Here is a 16,348-nt window from a genome sequence, read left to right on the forward strand (position 1 = left end):
TGTATGTGTTGTGAGAAAGAGAAGTACTGAGTATGAGAAAGGTCTCTAAAATAAGAGATCATAAGAGCTGTAACAAATGGCTACCCAGACTATTTGCATTGCCCCCCACCACCACCACCAACACACACACACTCTTTAAAACCGCTGCTACTCTCTGTTGTTATCGTCTATGCGTAGTCACTTTAATAACTCTACCTACATATACATATTACCTATTACCTCAACTAACCGGTGCCCCCACACATTGACTCTGTACTGGTACCCCCCTGTATATAGTCTCACTATTATTATTTTACTGCTGCTCTTTAATTACTTGTTACTTTTATTTATTTTTCTTATCTGTATTTTTTTTAAACTGCATTGTTGGTTAGGGGCTCGTAAGTAAGCATTCGTATTCGGCGTGTGTGACTAATACAATTTGATTTGACTTGAAATATTGTTCACTGAACTGTGTGTGTGGTTGTAAGAGGGGATGTGCATACCTACTTCGCACCTGCTTACAGCTTGCTGCCGCTGGCTAGTCCTTGTGGTAAACCGGGAAGCAGCTCTGTGCGTAAGCCTCCTCTTGCCACTACACAGCCTAGCTCTCCTTCACCAAAACTTCTGCCAGGCCTTCCTCGTGACAACACAGTAACTGGGTGTCTCTGCAGTCCCAGGCGAACTCTGCAGGGGTGCGGTGTGCAGGCCCACGTTATGTGGGCACGCCCTGGCATCGGCCAACCATTGTCCCGCTGCCTGTGGGTAAGTCTGGGAAGGTGAAGGCTAGGGAATTTCACCCTGAGAGAAAAACAACGTGCTGGCGGCGCACGACAGGCGCTCCCCCGGAAAACTGGAGCTCCGGTAGCCTCCTGCAACTGTGAAAGGGTGCCTGTCGTCCTGGGTGTCCCCCTTGCCACTGGATTCCTCCCTGTCACATTGAAGACATGCTGTTGGGATATGCACTCTAACCTCTGCACAGGTATCCACCTCTGCCCTGGTGGGTGGGGGGGGGGTGTGAGGTAGAGAGAAAGAGCTCATAAGAGCTCTGATAAAAATAGTTCCCCAGAGATGTAATGTTTTATTGTTCCATCCAGACTGGACAGAGCGCTGGGCTCCTGCTGGGTGTGTTGTGATGTGAAGGAGAGAAATACAAACGTCTCTCAAATAAGACATAACCGTTAATAATCCTGTTCTATCCAGACTGTACAGAACACGGTGACTCTGCTGTGTGGCAGTGAGCAGTTGCTGGGCAGTCTCCCGGAGGTCAAGTGGGCTAAACAGACAGTGTTGCTGGCTATAGAGCTGCAGGACCAGTGTCTGTCTGTCATTGTCACAAACCTGGCCCAGGTCTCACACACGCAGGCCTTCCACAGCCTACGACGGGTAAGGGGAGACGCACTCATGACAGACACAGGACATGTGGCGGATACACACACATACACACAACATACACAGAGACTCACAGCCAATTATAAACTGATTCTTTTGATCAGTTGTAGATGGTTCATTGTTGCTTATTAAATGAGGCTAATGCTATGCACAAAAACTTCATAGTAAACATCCCGCTGGACGCTGAGGCAGTTCTAGATGCAGAGTCACAGTCCAAGAAGTTTGCACTCACATTGGTGTCTGCATACATCATGTAAATGGTCTATTTCATTCTGTGGGTGTCTGTCCTCAATGTGCCAACTCACTGTGTCTGACTCTGCCCTGATAGAAATACGCATTCCAATCCCAATCATTCCACCCTGTTATCACAGACACAGAGCTATACAGTGGTGGTGACAATGGGTTTCCTGAAGGATTATCCTCATCAGCCTCTGAAATTGGTCTGATTCAGTTCATGTATTAGCATGGGAGTCTGAGATGTAATTATAATCCATCCTAATGTGTTTGAGCTGTGTAGTGGTCAGTGTACTACAGTGTAGCAATTGTTCTGTACTACAGTGAAATAACCGTTTGGTTGTAAGCAAGGGGTTTCTCGTGGTCTGGTGTGGGGTTTCTCAACTTCATCCACCTTGGGTTTCTCCACCTCCCTTTCACATACATTTAGTTATATTTAAATCCTCTACTTTTACTGTGTTCTAATTAATAAAATAACGTGTCTGTTTTAGAGAGAGGAGTCGACGCGGGAACCGGCCCTGTTGAAGAAGCTGTGCTCAGCCATACGGGACAGGGTCACGGTGGATAACTGTTGTGACCTGTTCACCGCTGTGGATCACCTGGCTGGGGAGGAAGACATTGAAGGAGAGACACCCCTGGAGGAGAGGGGTCAGAGGGAGGAGGTGAATACAAGTACTCACATTCACTCACTTACAGTCCCCCAAACAAAAATCTAGTTATTCCGATTTTGCCTTTTTTTTTATTTGTTGACTAAGCATGACGAGGGTTTTCTTCCATTTCAAAATATAATGGTGAAATGACACAGAAAGAGCTGTGAAGGGTGAACATTAAAACATTCCCTGCTATGCTCTCTGCCTCTCTCTTCCCTCTTTCACTCACACACACACGTTGGGTGAAAGGTAGAGATTCACAGTTCCAGAGCTCCATGATTCCTGTGTAATTACTCCCAGGGGCGTAGAGGCCTGGCTGGGTTTGAGCTGCAGCCAGGGTTAGGCTGGCTGAGTTAAATCACATGTCCTTACGCAGAATATGGCAGAGTGGATTAGAGTTGGAAAGAGGGAGGGAAAGCAGTGAGACATGGGAGTGGCCTTCTCTAATCTGCCTCTGTGTTGTGGCCAGTAGTCAGAGGGCGTGAGAGCCAGAGCGAGTGAGAGGAAGGGAAAGAGGGTGGGCGTGTTAGATGGTGGTGGGCGAGAGAGGAAGGGAGGGAGGGATGGAGGGTGTGTATGTGTGTGAGGGTGGGAGAGCGAGAGGACTGAATGGAGGGAGGGTTTGTGTGAGGGAGGAAGCCCCCCCCCCAGCTCTGTTTCTTATAAACATTGAGGCGATGTGGAGGAAGAGGAGGCGGGAGCACAGCAGCAGCCTCAGCTGATGACATCATCCATTTAGCTCAAAGGAGCTCAAGTGGATTCTGCAAGAGGGAGGGAGAGAGAAAGGGGGGGAAGGGGGATGGTTACTATGGTGATGGGTACTTTAAGCAGCTGCTGATTCGCTCGCTCTCTCTCTCTCTTTCCCCCTCCCTTTCTTCCTCCTGCTCCTCCCTCCCCTCTCTCCTTTCCTCTCTAAACCAGCCGTTCAGGCGAGAGATTGGTGCGCTGCGCACTAGGTTGTGGACCTTCTTGCTCCAGTCATTCTACGCCGTCCGCCACACGCGGGGATGGGAGACCCTGCCCTCCAAGCACAGAGAGCGGATACTGGCAGGTAAGACGAGGGGAAACGGCCATCTTTAATCTATGGGGCTTTAGCTGTAGCTGGGAGATGATCTGATCTGTCCCTCGCTGCAGAGAGCCAGAGCTCTCTTCCTCTCGGCTCAGATGGGATATTATGCAGGGTGTGTTTGTTTGTTCTATTCAACCCAACCACATAGTGATGGTAGCCTGGTCCCAGATCTGTTTTCTGTTTGATCTTGTTTGGCATGACAATGACCATAGGAGATGACAAGCGACAGCACAAAACAGATCTGGGACCAGGCTATAGTGACAATGCCCATAGGAGATGGGAAAGGGACAGCACAAACAGACCTGGAACCAGGCTTCAGTGATGGAGCACAGGGTCTGTCTCTGTATCGTTAGAGAGGAAGGAACCAAAGCCCCCCGAGGCATATGCTGCCTCTGGGTAACATCACACAATTAAAGGCTGCTTTCAGCACATCTGCAGAACAGAACAGAGCACCCACAGCCACAACCTGAAGGTTCATCTATTGTTTGGGCGAGGAGGGTGCCGCCTCGGTCTCTCTCACCCCATTTTCAGCCAATCGGAGTCAAGGCTAACATGGTAACTGCAGCATACTCTGCATGTTCTGTGTTGTAAAAAAAGGGGCGGGGGTGGATGCTTGAATTTCTCTCTCTTTGTGGTTTTCACACATGATTACATGCATTCTCTGAGAAACGAATGAAGTACTGCTTCGTTTTGACTGTTTAGCTTTGCGATCCATTGAAATGCCTTACGTGAATGATTTATTGAACTTGGTTTTAGAATTCCACTGACATTCCATACTGACGGAATCTCCCTCTCTGTCTCTCACATAGAGACCCTAGTTTACACATGCATACACACGGCAAGGCACATAGAATGAATATGCATACTGGTAGTTGCATACAGTAATCTAGTCACACATGTCACATCATACACACCCACCAGAGACACACACACACTCAAACACTCGACTACATTCCGGTGCAGCAGTTTGGTCTTGATTTGGAGCATCTCTGGGGAAATGGTAAGATAAGCTGTGAAGTCTCTTCTTGCTCGGCAGACACAGTTGACTGATGTTCCATTGATTAAATGAAAATCTCACCACATCAGGATTGTACGCATTGTTTCACGCACTGTATCTCATTGAAATGAAAATCAGGAAGCCTGAGGTGGAATAGCCACATTGCAGTATCTTCAATGGACATGTCTTGGATTTGATATTTCAGGAACGTTGGTATATTTGAATGTAATGGTAATTTGAACATGTTTTAAACGTTGCTTTAATTGTGTTCTCTCCTATAGCTGCTCTTGATAAAGGAGACAGTAGAAGACTTGGGAAAAAGCCTGTTTTTACCAGCTCACAGGTAATGTATGATAAAAGCTGATTTATTCTCTTTTAAAAGCAATTGTTTTGTTCCTCTTTTTTTGTCGTTAAGTCACTTAGTCGGGTGATATGAACCCATCTATAACACCGAGAAACCTGAGTAATTATTATGATATGTGGTTGTGATACCTACTTTAGTTGAATGCACAAATTATAATCTGGATAAGAGCATCTAGATGCTAAATGACACAAATGTGGATGTAATGGCGCGATTATGATCTAGGAGGGTGGCTTTTGGTTTTTGAAAGCCTGTAATCACTTCACATATCACAGAGATGTGAATGGTGGGAAACCTAGAGCCAGCCACACACATACACACGCCTCCGTGTGTGTGTGTGTGTGTGTGTGTGTGTGTGTGTGTGTGTGTGTGTGTGTGTGTGTGTGTGTGTGTGTGTGTGTGTGTGTGTGTGTGTGTGTGTGTGTGTGTGTGTGTGTGTGTGTGTGTGTGTGTGTGTGTGTGTGACATGAGTGGCTGAGAGGGGCCCCGCCAACAGCAACTTGACAGATATTGTGGTACACTACTTTTGACCAGGGCTCATAGGGCTTTGGTCCAAATTAGTGCACTATATAGGAAACAGGGTGCCATTTGGGATGCTATACTTCTGTCGCTCTGCTGACCCCGACACAGGGCTGCTGACGGCTGTCATTTCGTAATTGACACAGAAAGCAATTACCTTTTCAGCCCCTCAGTGATAAATACACAGACCTTGTGTCTTATCAGACTGATGAACTGTGACACAAGGCAGTGAGCACCTGGAAGGATGTGATGAGGTCCGGGGCTGCTTTTGTTTTACAAGCCTGAGTATACAGTACAGCTCAGTAGCTTGCAGGCATCCTCAACAGTATTATTCAATTCTATTCAATTCCATTTCATTTGAGTAATATAGCGAAAGCTCTTATCGCGATCAACTTAGTCATTCATTCCATTGATTCAACTAATGTAGGTTAAATAACAACGTATCACGATCATTACAAGTAAAATGTTCTTAGCCAGTATCTACAAAATCTGGCTAATCAGTTTCTAGATAGCGTGTTAATTCCAGTTTAGGTCGGACTTCCTTCTCTGTATTTAGCTGTTAAATCGAGTCCGTAGACCACTATGCCATTACTTTAAATGATGTTGTGTGATTGGAACTTTTCCATTCCAAAACCTCTCATCTATTTTTAGCAGCCAAGGGGTGTAAGATGCGCCTCAGGTCCTGCAGCTCCGTGTGAGAGCCCTCCTGTCCACAGGGCCAATCGGGTCGTCGGGAACACAGGAACAGGAAGTTGCACTACGGCTGCATCATCACCCACCATGAAGTCAGATGGGCTGGGCACGCCAGTCCTCCCAGCCACCGCAGAAAGAGGGACTAACGCTACCAAGCCTGGAGACAGTGACCCATCCAGAGCAAAGAACGGCAAGACCAAGCAGCCAGGCGACCACCGAAGCACCACGGCTAAAGCCAAGACTACAACCTCCGCCACAGTGCTCAACGGTACAGCTGGCCCAGGGGGGGCTATGAAGGATGTAGCTACTGCTAACGGATCCAGGGGCTCCCCGACAGGGGGTAAAGGGGCTAAGGACCAGGACAGGAGGCCTAACCCTGGAGCCAGGCCCAAGACCTCTCCTCCAGGTACCACCTCCACAGCTCAGGCGAGGCCAGGGAAGCTGCAGAAGAGTACAGCAGGCAAGGGTGACTCTTTTCAGGGGGCAGACAGCAGCACAGCCCACCCCGCCACCACCACCCCCTCCACATCAGGCAGTGCCTCCCCTGACAACAGCTCCGGAAGCCCACGCAACAGCCACGCCATCCCAGGTCTGGTCTAACATTCAACGTTATAAACTTGCTCCCCAGTGGGCAAAACTAGTTGAAAATGCATCATAATGTCGTTGTAATGACGTTCAACTTGTTTTGCCAGCTGGGTAACTGTAATTTCCAGGTTTTAACATCCAATGTTATTTACTTGCCTCCCAGATGGGGAAAAATGGTTGAAAAGACGTCATGATGATTTTGTAATTATGTTTTAATGACGTTGTGATAATGACGCTTTAATAAAGTCATCCGAACCAGTTTTGCCAGCTGGGTTAATTCACTCATTCTTTTTTCTTATGATGACAATAATTATATTTTATGGCAGGAAGTTAGAGTATCTGAAAAATTAGCTTGACGCAGAAATAGTTGGCAGCAAGTTTTGTGGAAATAAGTAGCAGACTGATTTACATGAGTTATGCTTTAACCCTGAGGTGTTCCAGAGAGAAGGAAGAGAATACATTGAAGTAGAAACACATTATATACAGTAGTGGTGTGCATGAGGAGAAGCACTCCTTTCTTTCATGCATATTAATCAGTTCAATGTAGAACCACAGAAATAAATATCCCTATGGGTAGCACAGCCTGGCAACAGACACCCCAAAAAGCCGCAGAGCTGAAGGTCAAAACCAACATAGCTCACACACAGGGGTGAGACCAATTTATTTCTCCACACCCAGTCTGGTCCAAGCTCCCGTGGTGACGGTGTATGCTCGTTTGGAGAAGGAGGGGAGTTGTGTGGTGTGTAGACTGATAGCAACACTCTGTCTGTCTGGGGAACTGGGCCTCAGCCGGCCTGTCTCTCTTTTTCATACAAAAGAGAAGAAGAGAGAGTCAGAGTGCCATATGCTCCCCCTCCCTCCCTCTCTCTCTCTCTCTAACCAAACCAGTCATCCCTATTCACCTACTCTACTCCAGCTCTATCAGTTTTATTGGCCCTGATTGTGCATTATTTTGGCTCTGGAGTACAGTACTATTATCAGCTCCTAGCCTTTAGCTTGCTGAATATGAATTTAAAAAACACTAATTGTTTGTCAGGTATTGACATCCCTGTTAGCTCTCCCTAAAATGTAATCATTGGTGTACTTTGTTTGAGAATTTCTTTAGATGAATGTGCATTTTTCCCCTCCAAAACAATGTCTGTTTATTGTTGCACTCCTCTTCCCCACTAAGCTGTATAGCTAAACTAATCCTATTCCTCCTCTTAACTGCTCACTTAGAATGAGGGGTTTTCATTTTCCAACAATACATATCAGTGTTTTGGTGCAAGGTTAAAGCACACTATAACAATCCTGTGTTTTAGGTCTTAAGTCAAAAACACAGGCTAAACTTCTGACCAAATCTCCACTGACGAAACCCCCCCAGAAAACAGACACTGCAAAGACCAACAGGTAAGCAGCATTGCACCCACAATCAGAACCTCCTACTTAGATAGAAGACCGTCCCTGAGAAATGGTAGAAAAAGCTCTTCTGCCCCCCACTGTTATATATTGGTAGTTGCTAGTCCATACAGAGATAGAGATGGATGAAGCATAAACAAGCACTGTGTTGTTAAGGCCTTATGAGGTTTATGAGCTTTTGTCCCTTTATGGTATCAAGCCCTGTGATATTGTGTCCATAATGTATTGATTGTTGTTATTTTCCTAAATTACAATATATATATTTTTACAATTAAAAATAGCTTTAATTTCTGTGAGTGTCAGGCTTAATTTTCTGCTCTCTGGGACTGTGTATGCTTTTGATTTGATTGTCTTTTTTATCTCCCTCAGCCCAACCAATAAGCCCAGCGCTAGAGAGGCCAATAAAGCCAAGCCTCCCTCTATAGGAAGAGCAACAACTAGAGGAACAGGAGCCAGAGCAGACACGAAGGGAAGGAGCACACCAACAGGCTCCGCTGAGAACCATGGTGCGTGCGTGTTTGTGCCAATACAAATCCTAACATCTCACTGTGGGCCAAATGATTGAAATAGTCTTCCCTTTTTCTTGTTTCTCCTCTCATGAAGTCTCTAGACCTGGGTCCTCCCTGAGTGCCAGAAAGCATGCGTCTCCCAGGAAAGAGGAGGATAAGGATGGTTCTAAAGCCTCAGCAGACAAGGCAGCCAGGAAGACCACAAAACCCACCCCAGCTACCGCAGCCAAATCTGCTTCTAAACCAACAAAATCCAACTCTAGCTGTGCACCTTCCAAACAGCCTCCGCAAGCAATGGCCAAATCTGGACCTAAGCAGAAAAGTACCTCTGAATCTCCTACAGAGAAAGCCTCCCCAAAGTCAGCGGGGCCAGTTAAAAACTCTTCCTCCTCTGTCGTTTCTTCTAAAAAGCCTGCAGCTAAAGAGAAAGAGGGATATAATGGTAAAACCTCTGCGGAGACTCAACAGGCTAATGACACTGGTGCTGAAGCAGAGGAGGTCTCCTCCCATTCAAATCCCAGGGAGGCGGCCTCTGAGCCAGCAGCAGGATCAACAGAGCAGAGCCCGACACATAACACTATACTACCATCAGGCCCCCAGGGCCTCTGTGGAGGAGAGGACTTCCTCTCCTTACCCCTGAACACCAGCCCTAAGCAGAGTCCCCAGAAGTCTGCCAAACAACCAGGTAAACCTAACAGCACAGGAGGAATCAGGGCTCTGTCCAGTCAGCCACCAGCAACCAACCACATCTCTCAAGGGAATGCTCTTGTAAACGGAGAGCCTGCTAAGCACACAGAGGGAACACACACATGTAAACACACTCCCGGCTCAACCACCGATCTTCCCCTGGACACCCCGAACCCAGGCAGCCTGAGCAGCACAGATAACCCTCTAGAGGACTCGTGGAGCGGCCTGCACCACCAGGTCAGCCCTGAGTCAGAGTCCGGCAGCGCCACCACCTCCTCAGACGACATCAAGCCCCGCTCTGAGGACTACGATGCCGGAGGCTCGCAGGACGACGTGGACGACTGCTGCTCCAACGACCGCGGCGGAACCAAGGGAGGCGGAACCATGCGTTGCCATGACTTCCTGGGCCGCAGTAGTAGTGACACGAGTACGCCCGAGGAGCTGAAGATGGTGGACGGTGGGCTGCGGGTCGAGGTGAGGCTGAAGGGGCGCGAGGTTGAGACCACCAGTGAGGAGGAAGGGGTGAGGCGACGGCCACGCTCCTGGCTGAGCAGGGACCGAGAGGAGGTCCCTGTTGAAGAGGAGGTAGAGAAAGTGGAGGCCAGTGTTACAGTGAAGCAGGTCCCCGACAGCCAGCTCTTCTCCTCCGATGAGTCGGAGGAGTCTGAGGAAGAGGAGAATGAGGAAGAGGAGAAGTCAGAGGTGGAGGTTCTTCCTTGTCATCATGCCCCTCTGCCTCCTGTTGACCCATCCCCTCAGTTTCAGGGCATTATCAACTTGGCCTTCGAGGATGGAGCTGACCCTGACCAGGACAATGAGCAGCAGGACTACCAGTCAGCCTCTAACTTCCGCCGCTCTGTTCTGATCTCTGTGGACGAGTGTGAGGAGCTGGGATCAGAGGAGGGCGGGGCGCAGACTCCACCCCAGCAACAGCCTGACGACCCCCTCACACCCTGCGAAGTCTTCGAGAGTGACCCTCCTCCAGCCTCTCAGTCAGCCCCCAACTCCGTGTCTCACTCTGGGGAGCACCTGGCGTCTGACCTTCCCAAAAGCACACCTCAGCAGGAACAAGGTACCGAGCAGGAGTCCAACACCAAACCCATTGTTTTCCTCACTGAGATCCAGGATCCTCTGGTAGATGACCATAACCCCACCAAGGTGGAGGGAGTAGAGCCCAGCCCTGGTTGCCATACACTGGACCCTGACCTCAGTGACCTGCCTCCCCAGGAGCGGGAGAGACCCTGCCACCTGGACCTCCGGCCTGCTGAACAGTACAGCAACGGAGGGACACCACGCAGGAACCCCTCAACCAAGCCTAACCAAACATCTGTACCTGCAGAGAGCAAGAGAGCAGACTTACATCTAGACTTAAATTACCCTCAGCAGACAGGGGAGTCTCCTGCACATGCAGCTATCCCACAGTCCCCAGCAGGTAATGTATACTAATCTACATTTAGGACCCCTCCTAATTTAAACCCTAAAACCAAACCCCTCACCCATTTTCCTTCCCCACCCAGCCAAACTCCATCAGTCAAGGCATAGTTAGTTAGTTTACCCTTTGCAAGATACAATCTCCTCTGTCTCATATGATATAATGCTCGGACTACTCATTTGCATCATGAAACGTACACTTAGCTATCCCACTCCTCTCAAAAAGGGTATTATGCAGATTATATAACTAGTTCAAATTCAATGAGGGGATCATTTTTGTATATGCCCATATAGCTAAAACCTTGCTATCATTACACAAAACATCTGTTTATGTACCAATCCATTGATTTGAATTTGCAACACCAATTTAAAACATGGAGATTGGTCAATCAAAAAAACATGCAGGAGTAGTTTAGCTATAATCATCCTAATGATTCAACTTTTTCAGAGGCATTCTGACCCTGACTACACAGATTACATATGAAAGGGGGGGAGCTATGTTAATGTCAATGCGAAAACTGACACTAAATTATTACGTTTTAGTCCCTAAATGGCACCATATTCCCTTTATAGTGCACTAGTTTTGACCTGGGCCCATGGGGCTCTGGTCAAAAATAGTGCACTATGTAGGGAATAGAGTGCCATTTGGGGACCAAAACGTAATAATGTAGTGTCAAGTACTATGCCATGTGTTGGTTATAAACCACCTGCCTTGTGACAAGGTGTGGTGGATTGACTTATAGGCCTAGTTGTACCAATGCACTTTGATGTACATAAAAATGCAAATAGGCCTATTCAATGATTTTTCGTTGTTTCTTTTATTGAATGCCATGAACTCCAGTAGCTTCTGGTCTTTGTCCAGCCAATAAGATAATAGCTGAATATATTATTTATTGGGATTGATGTCTTTATAATTTGTGTTTTATGCAAAAGACATGCAGCCAAGCTATGATTTTTACTACCAAATCAAATCACATAATATTATGGCCATTTGATTTAGAAGGTAAATCCCCAAATATCTGTATTGTACTATGGACCACAGTACTAAACTGTCACGATGACCAGATTGCTTTTGAGAAAGGTTTAGTCTTATGTCAATCTACGTGTTACCTACCTACAGGGACCCTTACCTACCCAGGATCGGCTTGTTTTTGTTGTAATTTGTCAAATCCTCCTAGCCTGTGTCTGTTCCTCAGTCTGCTTATCTAGTAAAGACATCTGCATGCCAGTAATACAAGCCATTTGTTGTCTGTCTTTTTATTTATTCCACCCAATATTATTGTGTTTGTATTGATTTTTTTACTAGTTTTATTCTGTAGTACTGGTTTGGTTCAATAGCCTTTGTGTGGTGCTGCCTGGTAGCCTTCTGTGTGTAGTGTGTCTAGAACAATCTTTATCTTCCATAGTTCTGATATGTCTCTTTTTTCACTCATGTTATACAGCATGCTATGCTATTACTTAGTTAGGGGTTTACATCTGAAATGGAACCCTATTCCCTATATAGTGCACTACTTTGTGCACTATATAGGGGATATGGTGACATTTTGGATGCATACAAGGTAGGGGGTATCCTAGAACAAAACATGTCAATCTTGTTTCTGCTGTCAACAGCGATAAGTTTTTATAAGTTTTTGGACATTTTTATGATATTTTGCCAGTACCGTCGTGGCCAAAAGTTTTGAGAATGACACAAATATTAATTTTCACAAAGTCTGCTGCTTCAGCGTCCTTAGATATTTTTGTCAGATGTTACTATGGAATACTGAAGTATTATTACAAGCATTTCATAAGTTTTATTTTATAAGGCTTTTATTAACATATACATGAAGTTGATGCAAAGAGTCAATATTTGCAATGTTGACCCTACTTTTTCAAGACCTCTGCAATCTGCCCTAGCATGCTGTCAATTCACTTCTGGGCCACATCCTGACTGATGGCAACCCATTCTTGCATAATCAATGCTTGGAGTTTGTCAGAATTTGTGGGGTTTTGTTTGTCGCCTCTTGAGGATTGACCACAAGTTCTCAATGGGATTAAGTTCTGGGGAGTTTCCTGGCCATGGACCCAAAATATCAATGTTTTGTTCCCCGAGACACTTAGTTATCACTTTTGCCTTATTGCAAGGTGCTCCATCATACAAAAAAAGGCATTGTTCGTCACCAAACTGTTCCTGGATGGTTGGGAGAAGTTGCTCTCGGAGGATGTGTTGGTACCATTCTTTATTCATGGCTGTGTTCCTAGGCAAAATTGTGAGTGAGCCCACCCCCTTGGCTGAGAAGCAACCCCACGCATGAATGGTCTCAGGATGCTTAACTGTTGGCATGACACAGGACTAATGGTAGCGCTCACCTCCGGACAAGCTTTTTTCTGGATGCCCCAAACAATCGGAAAGGGGATTCATCAGAGAACATGGCTTTACCCCAGTCCTCAGCAGTCCAATCCATGTACCTTTTGCAGAATATCAGTCTGTCCCTGATGTTTTTCCTGGAGAGAAGTGGCTTCTTTGCTGCCCTTCTTGATACCAGGCCATCCTCAGTCTTCACCTCACTGTGCTTGCAGATGCACTCACACCTGCCTGCTGCCATTCCTGAGCAAACTCTGTACTGGTGGTGCCCCGATCCCGCAGCTGAATCAACTTTAGGAGACGGTCCTGGTGCTTGCTGGACTTTTTTGTTAGCCCTGAAGCCTTCTTCACAACAATTGAACCGCTCTCCTTGAAGTTCTTTATGATCTGATAAATGGTTGATTTAGGTGCAATCTTACTGGCAGCAATATCCTTGCCTGTGAAGCCCTTTTTGTGCAAAGCAATGATGACGGCACATGTTTCCTTGCAGGTAACCATGGTTGACAGAGGAATAACAATGATTCCAAGCACCACCCTCCTTTTGAAGCTTCCAGTCTGTTATTCGAACTCAATCAGCATGACAGAGTGATCTCCAGCCCTGTCCTCGTCAACACTCACACCTGTGTTAACGAGAGAATCACTGACATGATGTCAGCTGGTCCTTTTGTGGCAGGGCCGAAATGCAGTGGAAATGTTTTTTTGGGGATTCAGTTCATTTGCATGGCAAAAAAGGACTTTGCAATTAATTGCATTCTGGAGTATTTGCAAATTGCCATCATACAAACTGAGGCAGCAGACTTTGTGAAAATGAATAATTGTGTCATTCTCAAAACTTTTGTCCGCGACTGTATAGACCTCTTATTTAGTGATATTGAAGCAGTGTTTATGATATAAAAACAAATGGGAAATGTCAGAGAAAACGAGTGATGTGCGTACTTCCTTTTGTTCTACAAATTAAATAATTTCTGCCTGCATTTAGATTGTTGTTACAGTATAATAATCATATCTGTACAATACAAAAGGTTTGCTCAATAGTTAGAGACCTGCACGGTTTACTTCTTCAAACATATCACTGGTGCCTGAGCAAACTGAGTTATGCAGAGTTAGGCTAACTAACCAGCGCTGACAATGCAATGCATGGCTTACTGTGTTAATTACTGCTGGATAAAAGAGACACATCCAGACAACTACATCCCTCTGTGCTTCACCTTTTAAGGCAGCTGTGCATCCTCCCTGTCACCCACAGTCCAGGTCAGTGATTACTCGTGATTTATACACCTGATATAAATGTACAGTATATCAACAATATCATATCATAATCCATTGGTCTGTAACGCAAGTACCAATACAATGGTGAAATGAGGGCCCCCTCCCATCTCCTAGTAGAATACAGGCCATTGCCTGATCCAGTCATTGATTATTAAATGGTTAAGAGGACACAGTTGCATTAAGGGGGAAACTTTAGTCATGTTGATGTTGGGATGATATTGGAAAGAATTGACCAGAAGAATGCCTGTGTAATGACTTTGGACTTATGGAAAGCTGAATCGTTAAGTCATTGTGCAGTATTGTCAATTGTTTTTAGGGGACAATGAGGGACATTGTGACAGATTGGATCAAACAACAACCCCGACCTGTACACAAGACCGCCGCCCGTCCAAAGCCCTCTCTCCCATCTTCGAACTGGACGTGGGAGAAGCCTTTGAGCACCTCAGCTCCTCGGACAACATAAAGCACAGGAGTAGGAGGAGCACAGTGGTGCAGGAGGAGGAGGAGAATGATGAAGGTTACAATGAGGAGAGCAGTAAGTTTGCAGAGCGTGACTGGAGCATGCTGAAGCAACTCCGCTCAGACCAGGAGTCCAGTCTGGGCATCATAAATCCAGTCCCTGAGGACCTGAACCTAGCCCAGTATCTGATCAAGCAGACCCTTTCCCTCTCCCGGGACTGCCTTGACGCCCAGCAGATCTTCCTGCCCCACGAGAAGGAGACATTTAAACGCTGGGCGGAGCTCATATCACCCCTGGAGGACTCCACAACTAGCATAACTGTGACCAGCTTCTCTCCTGAAGACGCTGCCTCGCCGCAGGGGGAGTGGACCATTGTGGAGCTAGAAACACATCACTGACAAAGACTATAAAGAATTAGAAGTGAATGGATCATCATGGTGTTAGAAACACATCACTGACTGATTGATGGCTTTAAGGATTAAAGAGACAGTAGCCTCTTAACCTCTTTCTGGATTGATCAACTATACTGTACCAGGTGTCTGGTACATTTATCAACTATACTGTACCAACCTTTTCTTGCCCAGGGACCCCCTCCCAGGCAAACCGGCGACCCCCTGACCGCTGCAGTACCCCGGTTGAATACCGCTGAACTATACAACACTTATGACTGCATTTAGGAGACTGACACTGCTACAGTACTGTCTATCAGGGAGCTGTTACACTTTGTCTGGACTTTTACATGTCTTCTGTCTCTCTTGACAACTACGGTACAACAATTCTTCCGTTTTTATACCTTGATTTCGTTATGTTTGATTCCTCTATTTATTTACTGCTTTTTATGCTGCTTTTCATGGAACTCTTGAGGTTGTTTTGGACTCTCAAGCTGCGCTTGTTTGTTTGCATTCAGTCCATCACCTTCCTTTATATCCTTAATACTTAATGGACTGAGAGTTTAGACACATGAGCTGTTGTGCATGCAGACATTTTTTTGTATTGGTGTTTGCAACATTTAGAAGAAAATAACAAAGCTTTCTTTCTCATGCTCTTTAGTCTTTATGATGGTCAGACAGTGGAGTTTCACAGAAACTAGAGAACATGTTGGCTTTACATTAATTGTTGTATATGAAAATAAAAATGTGTGCTTCTAAATACAATGGTTTCATTGATTGTTTTTAGTTTAGTGACAGTTGATTCAAATACAATACTCAATTATTTTAGAAAATGAAGAGATCATTTGTGAAATGATATCGATTTTTATTGCACATGTCCGGTTAAAATGAGGGATACACTTCAAAAGGAATATTTGAGCGTTTGTTACTGCATCTAATGCACTAAATAGAATCACCTTTTGGCATTGGTGTAAAGTACTTAAGTAATACTTTAAATATTTTTTACTTAAGTTGTATTTTGGGGTATCTGTACTTTACTATATGTTTTTGACAACTTTTACTTTACAAAATGATGTACTTTTTACTCAATACATTTTCCCTTATATCCAAAAGTTCTTGTTACATTTGGAATGCTTAGTAAAATAGAAATATTGTCCAATTCACACACTTATCAAGATCCCTGGTCATAACTACTGCCCTTGATCTGGCAGACTTACTAAACACACATGCTTCATTTGTAAAGTATGATAGCCTGGGGCACACTCCAACCGTCAATCTCTAAATTTAAAAAACACATTGTGCCTTCTGGTTTGCTTAATATAAGGAATTTGAAATGATTTATACTTTTACTTTTGATACATAAGTATATTGGCTATAACATTAAC

At 45.5% G+C, this 16,348-nt stretch overlaps 1 protein-coding gene across 8 annotated transcripts in view; it reads left to right on the forward strand.

Moving 5' to 3' along the window:
• Positions 1-15,725, forward strand: part of LOC124037895 (AP2-interacting clathrin-endocytosis protein-like) — a 45,434-nt gene extending 29,709 nt beyond the window's left edge. For 7 of the 8 annotated variants that reach the window (XM_046353113.1, XM_046353116.1, XM_046353112.1 and 4 more), the window contains 9 exons: positions 1,180-1,362; positions 2,094-2,264; positions 3,174-3,303; positions 4,600-4,661; positions 5,850-6,480; positions 7,778-7,865; positions 8,244-8,380; positions 8,478-10,502; positions 14,431-15,725. In XM_046353113.1, coding sequence (XP_046209069.1) covers positions 1,180-1,362; positions 2,094-2,264; positions 3,174-3,303; positions 4,600-4,661; positions 5,850-6,480; positions 7,778-7,865; positions 8,244-8,380; positions 8,478-10,502; positions 14,431-14,972 — 3,969 coding nt within the window. In that variant the 3' untranslated portion in view covers positions 14,973-15,725. The remainder of the gene's footprint in view (positions 1-1,179; positions 1,363-2,093; positions 2,265-3,173; positions 3,304-4,599; positions 4,662-5,849; positions 6,481-7,777; positions 7,866-8,243; positions 8,381-8,477; positions 10,503-14,430) is intronic. The other variant, XM_046353117.1, reaches the window with a different exon arrangement.
• The last annotated feature ends 623 nt before the right edge of the window (positions 15,726-16,348 follow it).

This window comes from Oncorhynchus gorbuscha, linkage group LG06 (assembly GCF_021184085.1).
Source record: "Oncorhynchus gorbuscha isolate QuinsamMale2020 ecotype Even-year linkage group LG06, OgorEven_v1.0, whole genome shotgun sequence".
NCBI lineage: Eukaryota > Metazoa > Chordata > Actinopteri > Salmoniformes > Salmonidae > Oncorhynchus > Oncorhynchus gorbuscha.